The sequence below is a fragment of the Zonotrichia albicollis genome, chromosome Z, assembly GCF_047830755.1.
Source record: "Zonotrichia albicollis isolate bZonAlb1 chromosome Z, bZonAlb1.hap1, whole genome shotgun sequence".
NCBI classification, from domain to species: Eukaryota; Metazoa; Chordata; class Aves; order Passeriformes; family Passerellidae; genus Zonotrichia; species Zonotrichia albicollis.
Genome location: NC_133860.1, coordinates 57,120,522 through 57,145,042, shown reverse-complemented (window position 1 = coordinate 57,145,042; position 24,521 = coordinate 57,120,522). Strand labels below are relative to the sequence as shown.

At 38.0% G+C, this 24,521-nt stretch overlaps 1 protein-coding gene across 1 annotated transcript; it reads left to right on the top strand.

Moving 5' to 3' along the window:
- Positions 1 to 1,187: 1,187 nt before the first annotated feature.
- On the top strand, positions 1,188 to 22,824 carry HSD17B3 (hydroxysteroid 17-beta dehydrogenase 3). The gene is given in 11 exon segments (XM_074533610.1): positions 1,188 to 1,456; positions 3,128 to 3,215; positions 15,823 to 15,991; positions 16,448 to 16,514; positions 17,273 to 17,315; positions 19,378 to 19,412; positions 19,768 to 19,849; positions 21,505 to 21,518; positions 21,520 to 21,568; positions 21,873 to 21,966; positions 21,969 to 22,824. Coding segments are annotated over 11 exon segments (972 nt in total). The 5' UTR covers positions 1,188 to 1,193; the 3' UTR covers positions 22,037 to 22,824.
- Positions 22,825 to 24,521: the final 1,697 nt, after the last annotated feature.

The following is a 24,521-nucleotide window of genomic DNA, read 5'->3' as shown; positions in this document are numbered from 1 at the left end:
TTACTGGACCAGAAAAAAAAATGTTGTCCTGTGCATTGATCTGTTCATGGTCTAAATTTTGTGGGGCTTTTTTAGCAGTGACCTCACTGTAGTGAAGTGAGATTAAGTGAAGAAATGTGATCACCCAAGCAACTTCCTACCTATTCACTGTGTAAATTTTTTGCAGTGATTCCTGTGGAAGTCAGAGAGGCAAAAAAGAACTTTCCTCAGACAAAAAACCACTTAGACTGAACAATTCTTCACATACTTAAGAATTTATTAAGTTTCTTCTCATTATCTTGACCTAATTTACTTATATTGGGCCTGTGACTCTGTACAGCTATCTCAGACTCATTACCAACCACAGGAAAAGAAAATGGAAACATGGAAGTCCAGAATAGAAGACTGACAGCTGTGGAAGATTGTGTTTTGATTCCATCATTAAATAGAAGGAATTCTTTTAGATTTTGGGGGCATTAATTTAAAAGAGGTATTCAGCATTATTTTTTACATATAGAAAATAGTGATACCTCTTCAAATTTAAAGTATTCCTTGAACAGTGAGTAATTTTTTTGTTTTTTTTCATGATTGATTGTAAATGCTTTTGTAAATGTAATATTCAAACCTTTTTTATTTGTTTGGTCTGGTTTACTTATGAGGTGAGCCCTGAGAGGAAAATTAAGACCACTTTAGTGTGAGGAAACTGGGTTGTTGTTAAGCTAAGACAGTAATGATTTTTTATCTTCTTGTTACAGATAAGCTAGTATTACGTTCCTTGTGATTCAGACATTGTCTTGTAAACCATCTGCACAATTATGGGTTTCTATCTGAAGGTGTCAGTAATGTAACACGATAAATCTTTTTTTCTGGTTCCAGTGTGACTTATTGAAGAACACACAAAGGCATCTGCTAAATAAGATGTAAACGTCTGGGCCACAATTTAACTCTTCACTGTAAGAAGTAGTGTTGATCTCTGTTTGGGGTATTCTTTTTTAAGGGTTTGGTTTAGATACATCTCTGGTCTCTATGAATGGTAAACAATGACTATAAAATTAGTTTTTTGGGTTTATGTAGTTTCCAGAAAAGAAGTGAAACCTTTCCCCTGAGGCCAACATCAGAAATCATTGTTTAGTTTGGATTTTCTCAGTAGTTTACAAATGTGAGTGTAATGTAGTGATGTTATGCTAATCTAAATCCTGGACATTTCCTGGAAAATGAAATCATGTGACTTGATTCATCCTCTAAATTCTCTTCCAAGGCTTAGAGTCTAACAGTGGGCTGGAAGGAGGCATTTTCCATGTAGAGAGTGTCTTATTCATACAAGCTCACTACCTTCTCTCACCGTGGAAGTGTTCCAGCATCAGCTATTCTGTCTTGTTGGGGCTCTGATCTGTTTCTGTACTCTGATAAAATGCATCAGATTCATGAGAGACCTTTTTCCATATGTCTGAAGTTCTTTGCCTTAGATTTTCTTTCAGTCAATGGGAAAATAGGCAGGTAAAGGAAATCACTTCCTGCTTGTAATTGGGTGGTGGATTGTTACTTAACTAATCAGGAATGGTTTTCCTTGTATTTTTTTTACCCTGTTCCTTCAGAATGAAACACAGTTTCTGATATGTATGGTTTGCTTGGTTCCTTTTTCTTTTCTCCTAAAGCTTTGGGTTTATGAACTTGAAGGTTTTGTGTACTTGGGGAGAATAGAAAACTGGTCAAACTGGTAACAGCTCACACCCTGTTGTGTAGCTGTGAATTCTTTCTCTGTTGCTACTTCTGCTGTTTTCTCTCTGCTGCAAATGCTTTTATTTTAGTGGCATTGCCCAGATCCTCAGTTTTCTGGTCTGGGAAGCTGCTAGTTTATGTCTAGCATATGTGCTCCAGTCTTCAAAGCAACTTTTCTTGCTCCTGCTGATGTCGTTCCAGTGTGTTCTTTTCCAAATTGCTGACCTATCCTTAATGATACCATTAATGAACTAAATTTGCTTTAGTCTAAAATCTTCAAAAGCTGCAAGCTGGCAGTGTTTTCTAAGATAGTATGCATTCTTGTATAATAACACAGAGTTTAACAAGCATCTGCTTCTTCCTGTTGATTATTCATGTGTTCTTAAGCTCATTAGATGATAAGTATAAAGCAGGGATGAACAGCTCCTGAGTTCCTTGGCTGCCAGTGTTGCTGATGGCAGCTTGTTGATAAGAAATTACCTGAACAGTAGACTTGTGTTTGATTCCTTCTTCCTGCATTAGAATTGATGGGACAAAATACACAAAATTATAAATATATAAAATACATCAATTAAATATATAATTAACTATTAAATATATGTTTAACTACCACATCTTCTAGTGGATTAATAAAATAAACCCATTCCTGTAGAAGACCTGCCTGAATACCACACACTTCTAAGACAGTGCATAGGTCTCATTTTGACTTAAGTGAGGCAAAGACCTCCCTTCTGTGTGTGAGATGAAGAACAGCACGTAGAGCTTGCTGTGTAGAATCTTTCTTTTTACTGAAGTTGGAAGACTTGTTTCTTTCAGTGAATCTTTATGCTGTGTTTCTATAAACAAAGTCTTCTGGCCCCAGTAAAATTCATAAGGCTCAGATAATTTGTGTTATCATGTGGCACATGAGATTCTGAAAGTCATGAAAATTAAAGTTGGCATGTTGACTGCTCTGGCTGTTTGTCTCTGCACGGTCACGCGTAGGATGGCCTTGGGACAGCCCGCGCTTCAAAGGACGAGTCTGGACTCTTCAGATTTTCAGTTTTCGAATTGTTTATTTTTTCTTACCTACAAAATTTTCTTTCAGCCCGACAGAGGTCTGACCAGCAAGGCAGCCAAGGGCACTCTGCCCTCCCACTGGGCAGTCGTCTATTTTTATACTGAAAACTTACATCATATTTACCTTTATTTCCCAATACCTTTCATCCATATTAGCAAGTGCACCTTCACCAAGGACCAATCCCAAAGTGCCAACATCACCACAGAAAATGGATGACAAGAAGAGGAAAGAAGGACAAGACACGCCCTGATTCCTCCATCTTGTTTCCATAACCCCCCTGTACCAAAATCCCAAAATCTATATTTTCACCTAGTAAATACTTCATTCTTACACCATTCATTCCCAAGTTACTCTCTTGTCCTCAAACAGGTGGCACATCCCTTGCAGGGTCAAAGTCCAACCACCAGGCGCTTCTGGCAACATTCCAGGATTTCCGAGCCCCCCAAGGGTTGTCTCGGTAACTCTGGATATCCGGAGTGATGTGCTGAGTTCCCACAGCATGTGGAAGCTTGTTTCTCAGCAGATTCTTCACTTTTGATCTACAGGTCTGTTAGGAAACTTAATACCCACTACTTCTTTGTTGGGATCTCATTTCCCTGTGAAATCAGAGAAATCAGAGAATAATTGTTCTTCTGTTGGCAACACCTAACCATTCAAAACCACTTTGCTTTCTGTGTCTCTGTCGACACAAAAGTCCTTAATCCACATTTTTTTTATATTGACTAGTTTTTCATTTGCTCTAAAACTTACCAGGTTTACTTGGAACTGCTTTGGTTATTTCTTCTCTATTTCTAAGGTGTTAAGAATTTTTATTTTTATAGTTCCTCTTTTTATTTATATGCATAGTGTTTAAAGTTCAGGGTACTTTAAAAATGCCAGGATTTGTTTATTTTCATAGTAAGACTAAATCCAAAAGTAAACAGAATAGTACAGCTCTGAAGAAAGAGCATTTTATAGGTGGTGGCAAGTTTGATGTGATCTTTCATACAGACAGAAGTCTTGTGTGAGAAATTGTTGTATCAGTTTCAGGTGGCCTTTATCTCCTACCATTCTGCCACCAGCATATAGATTCAAAGCTTGCAAAACAGAACTTGTGAAAATACATACATGGAAGAAAATTCTGCCGGCTCTTCAGCAATTGACTTGTTGCTTATAGACATCACTGAAAATGAGAGTAATAGCTACCTCCTGTACCACATGGACTACCTTGGGGAGAGATTTGCTTTAATGACAAAAAGTGCTGAATGAACTAAGAGATGCATTGGTCACAAGGAAAAATATTAGGAGACTGGTTCTATTCTTCAGTTGAGACATTTAGGTTGTATAATTCAGGAAATGCAGATGATGAAGATTGAACAATTCAGAAATTCAGAGATCCAAATGTAATCTGTATAATTTTTGCTTTCTCCAGTCATCACAGGAGCTGGAGATGGGATTGGAAAAGCGTATTCCTTCAGGTAAATTAGATTGCCTACCTTTCATTTTACCTTAACAAAATTACAATTGCTATCCCTCCATCAGTGTCTTCAAATCAGTAAAATTATTCTAGAATTCAAAGTTACTGTGACAAACATGGTCCTAATCTTTCTCTCATGTATAACCTGAATAGCTTTAATCAGATTCTGAAAGGAAACCAGTGGTGCATTTCAGAGGAAGGTCATTCGCAGCTCAGTGGTGTCATCAAACCAGGTAACTAAAATGGGTGATTCAAAAGAGGGCCTATTGTCTGTCCAGAGAAGGAGGTCTCCGAAATTGTCCCTTTTCTCCCAGTTTCACAGCTAATCTGCAATGAGCTTGTCCAGTATTAACACACAAAATGTAATTTTGTAGCCTTTATACTTGCAAACACATACTGAAAGTTTTATCTGAAATAACCAATAAGGGAGAAACTTGTATAAATTAATATAAACTACAAGTTATGGAAAGTATAAGTAATCCAAATGGTTTAATTTAGAATCAGGAGCCCTAGGAGGCTGCAGGAGGAAGAGTGCTGTCCCTGTAGCTGCTGCTGTGCAGAGTCACTGCAGCAGTACGTTGCATTAACCCATGATGGTCAGCACTGAGGGCAGGCTGGCCTTGTATTGAGTTATACCAGCCCTGCTACTATTGATTGTGACTGAGCAGTATATTTTCTCCTTGGTGTCTTCTTTCTAAAGTGCCTCCCTTTCTAGAAGCTAAACAGCAATGAATTAAGAGTTGCTGTCTTCAGGGCTGAGGTGACTGGGTGGCAAAGAACATCCTGTAACATGCAAGAGCTTAGATGCGATGCCTTTTGCTCATAGCTTATAAAATGTATTTCACAGGAAAAGAAAAAAAAAATTGAATTGATTTAGAAGGTTTCTGCACTAGTATTTTCATTATGCATTGTTTAAACACCTAGACTGCCATTATGACTGCCATTGTTGGGAATGGCAATACAATAACTACTTTTGAAAGAGCATTGAATGTAGAACACTCAAAGACAAATACCAGGTATTAGAGACAAATACCAGGTATTAGAGTTTAATATTTGGCATAGTTGTGAAAAAAACCCATGTGAGAGAAGGGAAAATGCTATTTCCTGTCTACTCACTAAGTTGCAGTATTAATTAGTAAATGGGATGGGTCTGATGAATATATAGGTCAAGGGGAATGAGATGGGATCAATACAGGGGGAGCAGGTATCAAACATTTTTATTATGTCTCTGGGTGAAGTCCTCTGTTTATGAAGCGGAACTAATTTTCTGTGTGATATTTTATCCATGCGAAGGCTGCAAGAATCTGTAAATGTCTAGATTGGAGCTTGTCATTGTTCTGCTTTGTTTGGGCTGTATGGGTTATGCAAGAATAAATCCCATTAAATGGCCAGCTATAACATGTGAATGGCTTATGCCATAAGAAAAAGTAAACCCACTGCTGTCCTTCTTTTAAACTTGGCTAGAGCTGGATAGATTCTGTGGAACATTTGTTCATTATTTTTGGCATTTGTGGGATGACTGAAAGTCATCTTTCTCCATGCTGAGATGTACCATCCTCTCCAGGTGGTCCCTCTGATTGAAGCTGCACTCAGCTACTGCTCTGTGGGATAGATCCCAAGCCCAGGCCACACGAACTCATAGTTTGGCACATCATCTTGCTGGCTGAAGTAGAAGCTCACACTTGTGTATGGCTTGTAGATAAATAAATGTGATCCTGCTGTTTTAATATTTGTGTGTCTTCAGAGGCTCTGGCTCAGCACTGCTGTCTTGCTGCTCTAATGTCAGGATGCAGAATTTTCTGATATTCTTCTGGTGTAAGTTCCTCTGGCATTATGTGCTGATGTGAAGGCAAGCCTTGTATGATGGACACAGTCTTACAGAGTTTGAGTTCTGATGTCAAGTGATGAATTTCTTTCTGATGCCCTCAGTTCAGGCATGGGTCACAACTAATTTAAGGACTCCACACTTTGTAGCATATGCTGCAGGATTCTTAGGAGAGCTGGTTTTGTGTTTTGGAAGGCTGGTGGAATGAGGTTTCCTGTGTTTAGTTTTATGTAGAGATCCCAGTGGGTGGTTCATTGGATAAAACTCAGCAGGCAGAGGTCCAGAGACAGATTACAGTATCTACAGGTTCCATACTCCTATTTCCAGGGTTTATGCCTAGATACAGGACTCCACAAAGTCTCTTAAGCTCAAAAGCTGCCTGGGGCTGTATGAAGAACCTGGCAGCCATGAGGTCTCAGAACACTACTTTGTTGATGCCAGGACACAGACCTTTTGTTTCACAAGCTTGTTTGAGAGGCAAGAAAATGTGGAACTCAAGTTTATCCTCTTCTGAATGATTATCCATGCTTCCCTGAAGGCTCTACATGTATTTTGAGTAGGTCAGTTGTTTTGAATGACTGACTTTCTTGAAGATGAAGACCCTGACCTTTTAACAGATTGCTGTGATGTCAGAGTACTGGAATTTTGGATCTAGTTTGCTGTATGTACTTGAAAAGCCAGGCTTCTGTTACACTTGGTCCATGAGTTCTTGGGCTGGTAGGGTTTAAACTCACCAGACTTTCAAGAAGAAACAAAAGTAAGTCATCTGTGAGTCTGCTGCTAGTCTGTCACATCTCCACTCAAGGACTAGCATTTCAGGTACTGATGTAGTACTGTTTGTTCTGCTTTTGTAGTGTAGTAACTACAGATGTGCTTTACCACCTGTTACTGACATAGCACCTCAGACATACTGGGTTTTTAGACAAGGCCATGGCATACTCTGAGATTTATGGCTTGGCCTCTTCACCCTTCTCATGTGATGTCAGGGCATAAGCAGGGTGTGTTTTGGCTCATGTGGTCACCATTCTTGCTACTGTTAATAGTTCATCATTCTCTTATAAGTTAGGCCAGTGCTTGTGTTCAATCAGTGTTTCAGCAGACCATTTTGAGACAGACCACATTCATTTAAATTTCATTCATTTCCTAATTTAACAGCTCCTTAAATCTTAAATATTTGTTTCTTGTCCTGAAATTCTGGGTAGTATTACCAGCAGTATAATACCTGTTAAACATGATCTGAGTTTTCCTGTCCTGGTTGCAAAGTATTCTATTTTCTCCACTTGATCTTGGATTTATTCCTGGAAATACTGCTATTGTCCTTGTATTGCACAGATCATGCAGAGCTAGCAGAAAAATTGCTAGATCATCCTGCTCTGTCATCTCAGTTCTGGTCTGCTGGAACAAAACCAGGATTGAAATATTTGAATCAGAATGAATGACTTTTTGATTCGTAGGGACCCTACAGTTCTGAATCCCAGTTAAAGAAAGACAAAAGGTGAAACATGGATCATATCAGTACAGTCCTAGAGAAGAGTCTCTTCTCTAGGAAGTTAAAGATTACTGTAGGCAACTACAGATTCCACAAAGCATTAATAAGGATTTCAAATTATTACATCTAATAACCCATGTAGAATATAAGGAATTTGTCAAGGTAAATGTAGCAGTCACATGCAGAAGCAGTCATGGTTTCAATTTAAAACCTATCTCACCTTTCACAGAGCTTTATTGTTTAAAAAATCAATTCAGACAGAGCTGTAAACACATGCTAGAAAATGCAGAGGGGTGTAATACTTGTTTAATGTAGATAAATGAACTTTTAATCATGCATTTTTGAGATCCCAGTGTGCTTGAATTTTCTTTATCATTAGCCCTATTTCTAAATGCTTAGTTGTCATGATTCTTTGTGGCTGATGTTGTTAATAATGTTCTTACATTTAGGCAGACTGAGTCTCAGAAGCATTTTAGTCCTTTGCCACTGGGAGTCAGGATTTCCTAACAGATGCAGCTTCCCATTACACACTGGCTGGGAGCCAGTGCTAATTCTTTACTGAGAAGGGAAACACCATTCTTTAACGTCAAAGCCTTTGTATATTAGGAAAATTCTTTGTGCTAAAGACATCAACACTAAAAATTAGCATCATTTGAAATATTATGCCAGGTTTAACCTTTCCTGCAGATGGCCAGGGAATTCTAAGCAAAATTAGTTTTGTTTGCTCGAGGGTCTGTTTGTATCTCATGGTAATTACAGTGTTCTACAAAACCTGCTTCTGGAAAGGATACACATTTTCTATGTGGATGAGGAAGCAAAAGAGACTAGTCAGAGACTAATCAAAAGAGACTAGACACTTCCTTTGCCTTGACTTCTGGTTAGCCTGGTGCACAGCAACAAGAGAGGTTCCTCTCACCTGATAGGTAACACTTTCATAAGGTTGCTCTAAATATGTACTTTTAGGTGAAATACAATGCAACCTTAGCAGCAAGAATCATTTCATAATTAGGTTTTAGAAGGGGGTTTTCTATCAAATGACATACAGTGAAAAATGTATGATACTGAGAAACCCAGTGAAGCAGAACTTTTTTTATTTTGTGTATTACATGGCTGGCAATTTGTCTTGGGTCTGAAGATGCAAAAGTCTAATCAATCCCTGTGCAAACACCCCCAAATGACAGAAAGGAGCAACTGGAAGGACCCTGGAAACAGAAACCATATCTCTGACTGAAAATGCCTTGAGTCAAATTCCTTACAGACAATGGAAAATCTACCAATGTGTAGGCAATTATAGTTCTCTACTTGGAAGCTTCAAGTGGAGTACTTAAAACAGACTTCTGAAAACCCAAAGCACCCCAGTCTGTGCAGGTGCCCTTGGAGCCCTGATCAATATGTTAGAGGATCTACACAATACAGAATTGTGAGAAAGGCTGAAAATGCAAATGGTTGTGGCTGATGCCTTTAGCAGGGCAATATCCGCTTGTACTCTTGATGGAGAAAATTTTTGAGCAAAGGTCCTTATTTCTTAACATTCTCTGCATTGCCTCATGAGAACCCAACAGGACAAACTGTTTCCTCAAATAGTTTAAGAAGAAAGTGTCGCAGTGAGTCAGCTATAGAAATGAATAAACCTTCAGTGGATGGTCTTTGGCAGTCATTTCTTCTGAGCAAATCAGAAAGTTCTTTCAGATGATACAAACTTTATGTGTTGTGATGGCTAATTTAGCTCTTTTTCTCCTTTCTCTCGCAGGCATTTTTCTAGTTTTATTTTTATCTTTCTTTATAAACTCAGCTCAGCTGACAATTGTTAATAACTTCATTTCAAAAAATGGGGACATGGCCCTTTCTCTGACTTTGCCTAAAAATCTGATGGGAATGGGGGGCCTCAGAGAGAGGAGAAATCAGGAGAAAATCATTCTATGTTTGTTCTGCACATGGTTACATGAAACTGACCATAAATGGATCATTATATTAAATAGTGTTTGCAGCTATAGAATTCCAGCTATTGCAAACATCTTTGTGGATGTACATTTTTGTGACTCTATTTTGAGTGTTTATGTCTATAATTCACCTTTTTTTCCTTTGATTTTTTAATATTTAGTTCTTTTAAATTTGCATCTAATTAAAAAATAAGAAAAAGCAGTTAAAATTTATCCATCAAACCTGCATCATATCTAATTTATATTCAGTGAAAATTATTAAAGTCCAAATCTTTTCTAGCTGTTGGGCCTTCAATTCAATAGGCTTAAAGTACTTCCTCAGGAAAAAAAAATGATGATGGAAGGTGGTGCTACGAAATGACTGGAAAGCCAGCAACATGACTAGGCTCTGAAATAGAAATAGAAATAAAACTAAAACTAAAACTAAAACTAAAACTAAAACTGTGTTTCTGAGAAATTCCATGTGATTTTCACTCCCTGCAGACTTTCATTTATTTGAATTTGGCTCAAATTATTTTTATTTTTTCATATTATTGGGATTTGATTGTTGTCCAGTATATTTTTTTTTTGTAAAGGTCCAAAATTATGCAGTGAAGGAAATATTCTGGAAGTCTCTAGAGACTGATTATTTTTTGGCCTGATTTTAACTTCTGTTGTTTATCCATTAGGCAAGTGACAGGTGAATGAAAACAGTTTCAAAATTCATTATTACTGTTTTTGCAAAACGGTAAAAAATTGAACGATCCTTGTTGCCTTACTATTTCTTAACAATTTTATATTCCTCTCTTGTACCTGACAAGAGGTGAATTAACTATAGTGATGATAAGGAGAACTTCTGAAAAATTGAATTTGATAAGCATTTGTCTCAAAATTATCGTCCCATTTACCAGGCTGGCTTTACAGGGAACTGCAAGTCTTTTCCCGTGTTATCTAGCACAGCAGGCTGCTGGATATTGCTACAGCTGTACCTCCAAGTATTTCTCCAGTACTAAGAACATTTTTATATTACTTTGTCCCTTGAGCTCTTCTAGACATGGATCACTCTAAAAACATATGCTTACTTTCAAAGAGTGTAATGGGCTAAAAAAAGTGAATGTGTGTTCTTTACTGCCTTTATCTGCCCTCAAAAATCTGTAAATACAGATAAATGGGTTACCTTTAAAGTAGTTCTTGGAACAGATTAGAGGAGGACTAAAAACAAAATCAAAGTACCAGGTTTGTTTTTGGTTGGTTGGTGGGTTGGTTGGTTGATTTTTTAAGGCTTTCAAATTACATTTGGCCCTTGATGAAACAGTTAAATAGAGTGCCTTTAGAATTAATGTTCCCTTTCTTTTCTTCAAAGGAAATTAACCATTAATACTGGTGAATGTCTTGTATAAATACTTTAAGATTGACAGTTAGAATTTATTTAGGAGTCAAATGAGTTTTTATCCTCCATTAACTTTACAGATTGCTAGAATGAAAATCATTCTTTCCACTGTCTCTTTTTCTATACATGGTTTCTATCCAGCAGACTCCATGATTTACATGTTTAAAAGTATGTGTCAACCCAAGACTATATCTATACAAGTTGGAAAGACTTTCCCTTAAGAAGGCTTAGCAGCTGAGTCCAGCAGAGTATCATCAGGTCCAGGGTAATTAACTAAGAGAGCAGCACATCTGTCTGGGATGTGGCAGACTTGGGTGAAAAAGTCTGCAAATTTTCAACCTGCAGCTACCAAAATCAAGGAATAGACCCAGAAATTTTCTATCCAATGTGCCTCTCTCTTTTTTTTTTTCTTTTTTTTTTCTTTTTTTTTTTTTTTTTTTTTTTTTGGTGGAGCTGGATAGGCTTGTTTTCCTTTGGAAAGCAAGGGGTATCTGACGAGGAGAGCTGTAAATTCTTCCACACTTTGACTAAGTACAAGGCCACCCACTGGACACCTTCCTGACTGAGGCCATACTGCTCTGTACTGTGTAGCAGCATGCAATGAAGGACTTGCCTGTCCTGCAAACACTCCTACACCTTCTGCACACATCCATGGCTTTTCAATTGCTCAGTGACAGCTCCAAGCTTCAGTGACAGCAGCAGTGTTATCCATGTAATCCAAGGTGTGGGGAGGTGTGTTGTGTGACCCCAGAAGTCAGGCTACACTGATGAGATTTAGACAGTGTTCCACCTGGTTGTGGTCATAGCCTTTGCCACAACTTGCTGAAATAGGTGACAAATCCCAGTGGAGTGTTTCAATTGTTTTCAGCAGGTTTTAGCTGAAGTCCAGAGTGAGTCATTTGTTATTTATTGTGTCAGGCTGGAAATTAGTATCTTAATAACAGATAGATGGCATGAACAAAAGGAAAGAGAGAAAAAAGACAGTAATGAAAAGCATAGAGTATCTGATGTGGAGGCACTAAAACCAGGGAACTCTGGACACATTACTCGTTTCCTTTTTTTAAAATATCTACACAATACCTTTTTGCAGTCCATTGGACATTGTATGGAAAAGACTTGCTCCATTTTCAAGACTTGCTCCATTATTTGCCTAATTATACTGCCACATCTGTTTGGATACTGAGTGCTATAAATTAAAGGAGTCTAAACTGTGGGTAATTACAGACATCTCAATGTTTGGCTTTCCAAGTTCTGTGGGCCACAGGTGTGCCTGAGAACAGCACTCAGAGCTGGAGCCGGCAGAAATCCACAGTAAGAAAAACATTTCTCCAAAGACACACTGGAATTGAAAACCAGATTTCCATTCATTCAGACTGGAAAGCTCTTTTAAAATGAGATAAAAAATACCAAAGTAGGTGTTATAGAGGGCAGACAGAATCACTAGCACAGGTATACTGCTCATTTAACACATTCACTACTGTGGCTGTGAAACATTGATCAAGCCACAATACCAGGGGATTAGAAATTATGGAATGCTACTAACTGCAGTCCTGTTTCATTTCTTCTGCTTACATTTCCTGAGCAAGCTGTACAGGCAGAGCTAGATCCTGTTTGCAAAATACTCCCTTAGGATCCATTTATATGTTAAGGATCTGTACCATACTGTTGTTAAAGCAAAATAAACAAACAAACAAAAAAATCCACTTCTGCAAGATACAAAATTCCTCAGCACTAGTGTGGTTGGGGTTTGTAGGGTTTGATTTTATTTTTTTATTTGATCTGATTGGTTGTTTTGGAGTTGGTTTGTGGGGTTTTTTTGTTGTTCGTTTTTTGTTTGTTTGTTTTTGTGGTTTTTTAGTAGAAACAAGTATTTTTTAAATGAAAAATAAGGTATGGCATCCTCAGATACAATAAAAATACAGCTGTAGCACTTCAGATTAGCAGAGAACACAGTTAATGAATTTGGATTTGGTGATGCAGGAAACTATACAGAAATTATGTTGGCTACTATATAATTAAGTAGTGAATAAAAAAGGAACCCACACAGCCCAGGACAAAATATACCTTACTCCCACAAAGATCTGTGAAGATGCTAATTCATTCAGCTGTCCTCCCTGCTATAGGCTGACTTTCCAATCTGCTCTGCTGTGTCCTCTGCCTCTTGTCCTGCCTGCTCCAAGAAATAAGCAGGTAACATAGGGAGTTCACTGACTAGCATAAAACAACTCATCTCACGAGCCTTTCTGCATCCTAAAAGGACATTTAAAACTGTCTGTTGTGTCTTGCTGGTCCCTTAAGGTAAATTCCTCAATTTACTCTTCTACCTGTAAATTTCCACTGAATATGAACACCACCTAAGATTTAGTGCTTCTCTCTTTATATTCAAATGTTGCTGTAGTACTTCAAGAAGGCCTTTCAAGATCAGTTCTTGGGCATTCATTTTGCTACATTGATTTTCAGAACATTTTGTAACTCTCTAAACCATGTAAATAGGAGGGGAGTGATACTGGAATGCTGTATATCCTAAACAACTTCATACTTCATTCTGATTTATTATCTTTTCGGTAAATTTCAAAAAAGCAGCACATTATCCTATCTGACAGCTGATTCCCAAGTGGTCTAAGGCCAGAAGAAGTTAGATGTAAAAGTCTTAGAAATACATCTTATAACACATTGAACTAACCAATTTGGTTCCACTTTTAATTTTCCTTAAATTAGTTTTTACTCCATGATTCAAAATAAAATAGAATAAAAATTTTTAAAGAAGAAAAAAGACAATAAACTGTCCTGGTGTTTGAAAAGTTAGGCTTTTTACTCTAGGACACTTAGGACTTTTAAACAGAGATGTAATGGCTTGAATCTTCAAAGACTATCATAAATCTGTCATAGGGAGGGAGAGACATAAGAAACGTTGGAAATTGTTTTTTGGCTCTCTCCGTTGCAGAATTGCTATAATTTTCTGAAGAGCTATCCCTGGGTAATTCATTTGTCAGCAAGAGAGTTTTATTGTTTTTTAATATATTGGTTTGTTCTTATAAGAGATGGAGGAAAGCCATCTGGAGTCCTTGTTTGTTGGCTGACAGTGCTGGTTGCAGCCATACAGTTCTGTACAGACAAGGAGTTGCAGAGAAAGTCCAAATGGCTTGTTTGATCCTCATTTTTATGTTGCTCTAGTTTTGGCTGCCCTTCTGATTGCCCATGAGAAGGATGGCCACAACATCACTACACTTTTTAAGACCATCTCATTTTGTTTATAGAGCTCTTCAAACAGAAGGTCACTGTAGGTGTCTGCTCCAGCTGTTGCTCTGTTCTTTCCCACTCACTGCATTTACACTCACAATGTCCTTTTATTTATAGTTTCACCATTCGCCCAGCCTGGGACCATGACGGGGTCATTTGCCACTAGAGTTGCTTTTATAGGTTGAAGGTTCAAAGGATGTTTTGTCCCTTTCATACACAGAACTGCAGCTTAGAAAGAGGGCAAGAAAAAGGGCAGTCCTTCCTCCTTTCTTCTGTCATGGAGACAGATGTCCTCTAAAACTGCACACAAGATGCAGCACAGATTTCAGATCTGCAGTCAGTGTCCTTGCTGTTTCCTCAGACTTCATTACTTGAGTAGTGTAAGGTGTTCAAAACTTGCAGTTTTCGAAGAGCTTTGAGGGGCAAAGAGGAACAACTGGAAGGGAGCAAGTTTGTCTCATCCTCCACTCAAACAGAGGTTCTGATTTGTTGCAAATTGATCTGCTGGACCCAAAGCCAGCTTTCTGCATCCTTGCTCTCCCACAGGAGCTGGCACAAGGCCTCTTCTTAGTGAATCAGCACCAATGGATGAAACAAAATTTCTGGGTAATAATTCAGCAAGTCTGATTCCTATTCAAGGCAATGCTCTCTGTCTTCTGTATGATAAAATCAGAATACAGGCCAGCAAGAGACATTTTGCCAAAAGCCATGCACAATTTTTGCCATGACTATGCATCTGAATTCCTGCCACTTGCAGAGAGCCTGCAATCTGATATTCTATTGACATTTCCAAGCTTTGCCTGTCACTTTTTCAGCAAACTTCATCTGGATTTCAGGTTGCCCATAAAACTTGAAAGTGGGTTTAGTAGCAAAAATTTACAATGTGAACATCTAGTTAGAGGAGACCTTATTGAGCCCTTTTAAAGGAGAGCCTTGCCTTTAAAAATGAATAAATAAGAGTTTCTACTTCTTTTCCTCATGAAACTACATTGAAAATATGAACAGCAATAAATCAACTCCTGAAAAAAAGGCAATGTACAGCTGGGCTCCCCTCCTGCATAGAAATGACATTGGAAAAATCACACACATTTCCCTTTCCCTTCTAATTGACCTTGTAAAATTTAAGCTATAGCCTCCCTAAAATGTCTTTCAGTGCTGCAAAATCCCAAGAAAGGTTCAGACTATGAGAGGGCAAATGTTAAAATAGGCAAGGAATTAAAAAAAAATAATACAAAAAATGCTGCAACTCATCCATCCTTGTTTACCCCTCCTCTTGTGTAAAAAGATAAGTTCCACTTGTTAAAATGCTTATCTTATCCATCAAAATTATTTCAAACTGTTCTGCAAAGCTGTGCGTGTGTAGGGGATCTGGCATCCACATTCATTTGTTTAATGTATGCTGACAGTGTTCATCTATAAATATTATGATAACAAGGGGAAGAAGTCCTGTGTGTCTTATTTCTGAATTTGTTTTGTTTTACCTTACTGAAGGACTAAAGGTCTTCTTACAAGACCTAATGTTGTTTAGGTCATGTAAGAAAAATTCCATTGATTGAATCCTTCCTATATTTGCCAGGCCATTTTCCTGAAACCAGCTGGGTAGAGTGAGAGTGTTATGCTTGTGTTGTATTATTCCTAAGAGTAAGAATGTTGAAACAATTGCTTGATGTATGATGGACATTACTTAGCAAGACATCTGGTTGTTTCTCTCATTACTTATTACAGCTCCCCCTCTTTCTCTGTAGATGCAAACTGAGGTTTTCTTGGCTGGTTGGTCTTTGGTTTTGGGTTTTTCTTTAGTTACAGATCTGGCCACAGATCAAACGGTGAAGGTTATACAAGCTGATTTCACTAAAAATTCAGTGTACGAGAGCATTGAAAAAGATCTGAAGGACTCGGATACTGCTGTTCTGGGTCAGTCATTAAGGTCTGTTAATTGACAAGTATGTTATGGCTGTGGTGTATTTAACAGACCATTGTATAAATGATGTGTTGTAACAACTTGTTAGCCAATGCTTAAAATCAAATATACATAATGAGTCTGTGGCTCATTATCTGGTATGACTCATGAAGCAACAGTGAAAAGATGGGGTTTTGGAAGGTTTTTTTGTATTTTAAAGAAAGTCGTCCTTTTAATAGTGAAAGAAATGAAACAACAGCAACAATACACAAACAGCTTTAGCAACGGTCCGTTTTTCTGTTCCCTCAGTATCAGTGACCTCAGTGAAAACAAAACTTAATGCTAAACAGTGTTTCTCCTCACATGTAGCTCACAATCTTGTGAGTCTTGAAGAGAAGCACTTTGTTTAATTAGATGAACTATGCACTTTGTCTAGATTTGATTCTTAACATTGTATTTTCCCTGACTAGTTAGCAATGTTGGAATGCTTCACAATCCTCTTCCATGCCATTTCCTTAATGGACCAAACATAGAAGAATTAGGATTATTCTGTAGATTTCATCTTCAAATGTAACAATGAGGAATGGTAATTCATTGAACAAGGCACAGATTTTGCCCCTGCTACAAGCAAGCATTAACTGTTCAGTTGGGTTGGAAACGAGCTGGGCCTGAAAAAGCATATTTTGATTTGGGTTGAATGCTTGGAAGAGCTTGAAAGAGAAGAAGAATGGTAGTTTTCAGCTAAACTGCAGGAAGCATGCAGTGATAGAGGGTAGAGTGCAGCTGGCCTGGTTGGAACAAGGATTAGCAGACCTCTGACTCCCTGCTGGCTTGTGGTGTAATGGGGTCCAGTCCATTCACAGCCACAGCTGAAAATATTGGGTTCTTGTTAGCGTTATTAAAACTTAGCTTCTTTGAGACATATTGCTTAAGTATGTGGAAACAAACAAACAAACAAACAAACAAATTTTAAAAAAAAGAAAAGAAAGAAAAAAGAGAGAAAAAAGAAACCTCATTTAAGTGCTGTTTACTTTGTGGAGGAATTAATTTACAGTGGTTGAACTGAGTGACAGGATTAAGGACGTGATCAAGTGCTCCATTGCCTTATTGTTATTTGCCTCTATATCACTTGCAATGAAAAGGCCAGAATTTCTAAGTGTGTATCTTCCTAGCACATCTCTCAGGATTCATTCAGTTTTTGTGTCACGTTCTCTTCCAAATCAGAGAATGTCAGGCAGGCTGCTTCTGTCAAACTCTCGTTTAAGGATGAGTTTACTGTTTTGTTGCTTCCTGCTGGACCTTGTCAACTGCAATATTATTTCTGTTCCAGGTAGATATGTGATACCTTCCTATCTGTTCTGGGGCTGTAATGTAATTCATTAAAAAGTACATTACTAGCTTTTCTATGTATTATAATTTAATTCATCAGCAGACAGTGATTTTCAGCAGGACTGTCAGTGTTAATTTAAGGAACCCACCTGTTTCTATTACCTGTGAAATATTTTGATCAGAACTGACTGGAAAATTTTTAACACAATTTCTCAGTTGAAACACATCCTTGCACTACAGCTGAAACACCTAAAACATTTCACAAATAATTTTTGTTTTGGTAGGCAGGAAGATATACATCAGAATTAAAATTTTCAAGACAGGTAAATCTGTAGTTTGAATTTTAGCACTGTACAATTTTTTTGGTCACAATTCTCTTTTGTTAACATGTTTTTGTATCAATGCAGGACAGAAACTCCAGAATCTGTCTCCTGATTCTGTATTGTTACCCCTTAGTGCTAATTTTGGTCAGCTCCTTCCCCTCCAAGAACATTTAGTATTTCATGCTTTTCAACTCTGATTAAGATTCGTATTGCTCTGCTGTTTGCAAGCAGCATGTTAACATGAACATGAGCAGAAGATCTCAACCTTGACTTTCATGCCTTTCATGTCTTTCTAAAAATGACATGAAAATTAACAGCAGATGTTTGTCCCTCTCTGGCTTTCAAAATTTACATCCCAAATTTGTACTGCTGCTTAATGACTTAAGATTGTAAATCATGCAATACCAGTCAGTGGAAGCAAATTCTGTAAGTAGCTTTGTGACATTTCTGCTCCCAGGATATAGGATATATTCTATTTCTGTATCAAAAGAACAGAAATATCTGCAATATCTGAATGCTATATATATGCCATTCTGTACCCTCTGGATCTGGATACAGGAGGTTTTTCTTTTTGTCATTTCTCACATTACCTATATTTCACAATCAACCTCTTTTGTTTTTGCAGTGCCTGGGCATTGCTTACCCCACTGCTGCAACCACATCCTTTTCAGTGTTCCACGAGTATTCACTTTTTTCCAAATTACAGAGAAGAAAGTATTCTCCTAACCAGCATTCCTCATGGTTAGGTTCAAAAAATCTTTAAATCTTTTTGGATTTCCTTTCCCCTCCCTGTCTGGATTCCTGCTAGATCCTGTTCACCATTTCTCGCAGTGTAATGCCTGAGGTCCAGGTATCCTGGCTCCCACAGATGTCAGTGGGATTTTCAGCACTGCAAAAGAAGGACATTTTCCCATGTTTATTTGGAAATTCCTCTTCATCCAAGCTGATGTGACTGACTGTGTTTTTCAGCCTTGTCAACCCCACACTGCTCCTACTATCCTCTTGAGCACAATGACACTACTGAAAAAAATATCAGGAAATAACAAGTATTCAATTAAACTGTGCATTAATTTGCACTACTTTTCACTACTGCCCTTTACAAGTTAGGTCACACTGCTGTCCTGACACAATTCATAGTGTTAATATGACTTCTTCCTGGTACTTGGGCTTCCTATCAATAATACCCTTCAAAAGCGCGAAGAAAAGCTGATTTCTTATCTGAAAAATGCATCTAATTTCACTTTAAAAATCAGATTCTTGGTTAAGTCTATTGCTAAAATAAGAATGAAAAAATAATAAAATAATTAGCACTAAAAAAGATCCTAAAGCTCTTTCTGGTTGCAGGAAAAAAATGATGTATTTTCCTGATTTTCTGCAATTTCTGATCCAGCTAGAGGCAGAAGTTAAAATGCAAAAAGAACATGGATTTGACTTTCTCCTTGCAGTTATGATTCCATGTTGAAGAATTATGAACTTCAGAAACTGTTGAAAAGCTTTGGATAAACCTAAGATTCTCTCACTGCTTAGAAGGCTAACCTTTGGAGTTTTTCGACAACTCAGATGATTTTCAGGCCACAAGCATTTCTAAAATATTTTCCAAAATGTTGAATGTGCCATATTTTAGCTATTTGAGCTGTATATATATAGCTTGATCAAGTGAAAAAACTTGTTATTAAAATAAAATCAGTTCAAAAATGCTGTCAGGAAGATGAGGAATTGAAAGAATTCTTAAAACACTTGTCATATAGTTGACAAAAATTGTTTTGAAATAGATGCAAGCAGGGTATTTTTTCTATAACTTTGAACTGTGTTAAGCTTCTACCTTCAATGCATTTAGAGGTACTTAGGATTTTTCATTAACTTCTGAACTTCACAGTCTATCAATCAGTAAGATATCTTCTACTTCTGTTATTGCTCTATGATTATATGTATAGGAACTCCCACAAATTGTCAGTCAATTGTAGAACAAACTAAACTGTAAAAAGGGGGTCTTTTGAAGGCTCATTTGACAGTATAATAGGAGACCTATGCCTTCTGGGGAAAAAATTGTTTTCTGCTCATGCAGAGATATACTACTATACTTTTACTATAATCCTGTAAAGTGTAAACAGAATATAACTGTTTAAATTAAATTTCAGTCAGAAAGTTCTAATTCTGAATCTGTCCTCTGGTTTGAGTACTTTCCCTTGTCCATTATATACAACGTACTCAGCTACTAAGGTAAATCTTTCACAATGCTTCATGAAGAAATCCCCGTTAAGTGTTTATCAAAGCATTGTATCAGTATAACAAATGATCAGACTAAATAGCATTGCTCCATTGAAATAATGAAGTAATGTAAATTAGTAATACCTGACAACCAAAAATGAGTGAAACACTGTAAATGAAGTCAGCTCAGGATATGTCTGATCCTTGGAATGATTTTGCCTTTGATTAAATAGTATTATACCAGTGCTCACAATTTGTCTTCATTCTGGAAAGTGATGAATTTTACTGGGCTCATTTATCTAGTTTATTTAAAATTGTAGATGAACAAAAGTGCTAGGTTTTGCTTATGGAACCAAGAACAAAATTTCTGGTAGGTGACTGGTGAGTTGCCTAACTTCATTGATTTCACCTAAATTTTTGCTCTGAATTTGAATCCATGAACTCACAAAAGTGAGGAATGAATGATTTTGAGTAAAACTCCAAAAGTAACTTGATCAGCTCAGGTTTCCTTCAAACGAAAAATTCTAATGATATTTTCTTAAATGTAGCTAAAGTTTAGATTGGCCAAAATTAAAGGAAAAGAGGTATTCTTGGTAAGAATATATAGTTTTCTATTTCCTTTTTCTCCTTTTATATAAATCCCTCATTGCTCAAAATTTGAACTTCATTCAAACCAGACAATTTTAGATCCTTAAAAATGTTTACTTAACATTATTTCCAAATTATATAGTACATTGGTAGGGTTATGTTGTCTACTTGTCTTTTTTCATTCTCAGGTATCTTTTAACTTCGTGGTTTCTTTTGTTTTGGCTTGGTGTTTGTTTTCATTAGTTCATTTGTAACATTTTTTTTTTAGTCCTCTGGAGGGAAATTATTTTACTTGTCAGCATTATATCATGCAATATCATGACAGTGTTGATGTTACAGTTTTAAGACTATCAAATGATGGGTTGGGAAAACAGTCTTTTTTTTCTTTACTTTTATATTTTTCATTGCAGAGGAGCAATTCAAACTCATCAGGTGTCTGACTATTTCTCAAAGATCTAACTCCTAAAATCTCTCTTGAAAGAAACTCAACATTTGCACAAAATTAGTATGAGCATACTCTTCACAGTGTGGAGAAAAACTTAAATAAATCTAAAAGATTGAAGCTAAAACTTTCCTTCAAATTCAGAAATACCTGACTTTGAAGCATTTATCTGTAGGTTATGCTACTAGGTAAATACTGAAGGCACGAGTTTCATTTTGCTCCACTTTTCATTGCAAACGAAACAACAAGTGCAAGTGTCCGACTGGCACAGTAGGGATCATCCAGAGCACAGAGCTACATGAAACAATTGCTAGAATAAGTGGGACTCTACTTTTTCATAAAAGTGCCAAGGCCTCCAGTGCAGTCTGCAGTAACACTTGTTGCATGTCCAGCTCAGGACAGTTCCAGGTTCCATCTTTCCTGGTGCAGAGAGTCAGCCTCACCCAGGTGCACCAGCAGAAACTGTATCTTGAAAACTTCATTTCTGTGCTTTCCACCAATGCCCTGGGCCTTAGATTGTACAATGCTAGGCCATTTGTGCTAAGGACATGTTCACACTTATTTCTGAGGACAGTGAAAGCACTGAGCTTCCTATGCTAATGGTTTGTTTTGTTTGGTTTTGTTATATTCTATCTAGGCTTTTATAAGCACTTCTACAACCACTGCAAGCAGAGTATAAGGCAAAGGGAAATATCATACAGGTGTTGCTGCATCTTGCCATATTAGCCTTCATTTTAGCAAATTCTTCAAGAATGTTTGAAATGTCTTAATCTGTGTTGTGTAGCTGTCCTCAGTGAACTGCTGGGTGACTCTGCAATATTTTTGTCTCCCTCTATATGCAGCTTGTTTCCTTATTTCACCATAGTACTATCACTGATTCCATATAGTGCCCTAATCCATTGCAAACATCAGTTAGAATATGTCAGATGCTGTGGGATTCTGCAGAGTGCCTTATTTAAGTATTAGATGGCATTACACTGTTGTTACAATTTTTTTTAATTTTAGATACTGATTCCTTATGGTGTTTCTGCTCCAATGTACCAAAACCCTTGTGTTATTACAAAGACAGCAGAAGAGTTTCTTAGTGAATCACTGGAGTATTCACCTTTGGAGATGAGATTTTTGGATGTTTCACCCTTGAAATTTTGATTGAATTTGGTTGTGTGTAAATGTCTTCCAAAGACTCCAGCCAAGTCTGTCTGGGCTCAGCCTGCTCTTTTCACTTTTTTGTAGACCTTGGATACTAAATGAGAAAGAGACAATGGTTATTAGAGCTAATATGGCACCAGTAAAATATGAAGAGAGGAATACACAAGTAAAATGTAGTGGTTACAGCACAGTATGGTTTTCTCTGCTCACGAGCCTTGAGTGAGCTCAGTTTCATGTCTGGTTAGTCTTTGTCCTCCCTCCAGCTGCCCGTTTTCATGACCTTGCTAAGGAATTTTCCAAGACCTTTACTCCTTCAGAAAAATTGGCCAGCAATTTCAAAAGTTTTTAGTGGGGGAGAGGAAGGACATAAAACCTGAATGTACTATCACAAAGGCATCATTTCCTTGGATACCACGCTAACAAAATAGAGTAAATATTTATACACAGCAGCTGTTAATGATGAGCATTAAATGAAATTGTAAGAAAGGCGACAGATTTGCTGAAAGCACAGGAATTAACATTTTCCTCCAAGAGAAATGTGGTTACTGAAAGCCTGAAGTAAAAGCTTTTGTGAGCCTCATATAGGCTCTAAGAAATTTATATTGCCATTTTAACATAATCTTAAAGGTCACCAATAATTATACTTATTCATAAAATGATAATTTGCTTTATTTCCATCTTGTTCACAGTGTATTTTCATGCTTTCAGTGAGTGTTTTGTGTCTTTGGTTTCTTTGGAAATTTGCAAGAAGATAAAAAGAAATCTCAGAATGTAAAGTACACGCTGGGCTTTGGGAAGCCTGCAATGATAAAAAAATTCTTTCTTTCCAGAGCCTGTGAGCAGCTCTGCAATATCCAGTATGGCATGTAAGAGGCAGCAACAGGTAAAAGGATGCACAGTAATTCTACACTGCTGAATTAATCCAGAGGACAAGTGTTTTGACTGGATGGCAGTCAAATCAAACTGGGTGCTATTAAAAGGTATGTCAAGGACAATGCAATCACCAGGCATAGTCATTGTGGGATCATAAAAGGAAAGTCATGCCTAATTAATTTGACACCCATCTAGAATAGGGTTACTTGCCTAGTGGATGAAAGGGATGTGGTGGGTGAGGCTTTTCTTGAATTTAGTAATATTTAGTATGATTTTGGTAAGATTTTTGATGCTGTCTCTCAAAGTGTTCTTCTGGACAAGCTGTTGTGATGATCAGGTTCACAGCGGATAGAAAACCAGCTGAATGTCAGAACTTCAGGGGTTTTAGTGTGTGGGGCTACATCTGCCTGGTGAGCAATCACCAGTGGTATTCCTCAGGAATTCACTGTAGGACCAGTTCTGGTCAACAACTTTATCAATGATCTGGATGCAGGACTTGAATGCACCATTAGCAAGTGTGCCAATCATACCAAACTGAGAGGTGCTGCTGACTCTCTCAAGGCACAAGAGCCTTGCAGAGGGATCTGAAATAGATTAGAGCACTGGGTAATTACCAGTGGCATGAAATTAAACAAGAACAAATCCAGATTCTGCCCCTGGCATGCAGTAAGGCTGGGCACGGGTATAAGCTGGCAGAGGAGTGTGTGTGGAGCAGCCGCCAAAGGGCTCTGGGTGCTGGGGGGCAGCAGCTCAGGGTGAGCCAGCAGTGTGTGCCCGGGCAGCCAGGAGGGCAAACCCCATCCCGGGGGGCAGCAGACACAGCATCACCAGCTGGGATTGGGATCATCCTGCTGGATTCAGCCCTGGTGCCCTCACCCTGAGTCCTGTGTGCAGGGCTGGGCCCCACACTCTGAGAAGGGTGGGAAGGAGGTCCTGGAATGGTCCGGAGGAGGACAACAGAGCTGGTGGAAGGGCTGGAAGGCACATCCTGTGAGGAGGGGCTGAGGGCTCTGGGTCTGTCTGGGCTGGAGAGAAGGAGGCTCAGGGGTGACCTCATTGCTCTGTACAGCTCCCTGGGCAGGGGGCCTGGAGAGGGAAGATCTGATCTCTTCTCTCTGCTCTGGACATCAGGAAGCACCTTCCTACTGAGAGAATGGTGAAACACTGTCACAGTCTTCCCAGAAATGTGGTGGATGTCCTGTGCCTGTCAGTGCACCTGGACAGCGCCATTCACATTGGGCTTTAACTGCTAGTCGGCCCTGAAGTGGTCAGGCAGCTAAACTACACAATCTCTTTAAGTCCTTTCCAACTAGTTTATCCTGGGATAGGTTTGTTTCTGCTATTTAATCAGATATATTTCTGCTAATTAAAAATCAGTAATTTTCAAATGTCTTTTAATTTTGCATATTTATTTAACTTCTGCATTTCAAAAAGTATTTGTAAAACACTTGTATGAAGATAGCAAGGACTCTACTAATAAATGAGATTTTTTGCCAAGTGTGAGGGACAGTCTCTGTAATTTTTGTCATGTAGATGGAAGAGAAATCACAAAATGAATCCTGCTGGCTCCAGAAATTCCTGTCTGCTGCATTGAAGTGAATGACATCTATGGAAAACACATCATAGACATAT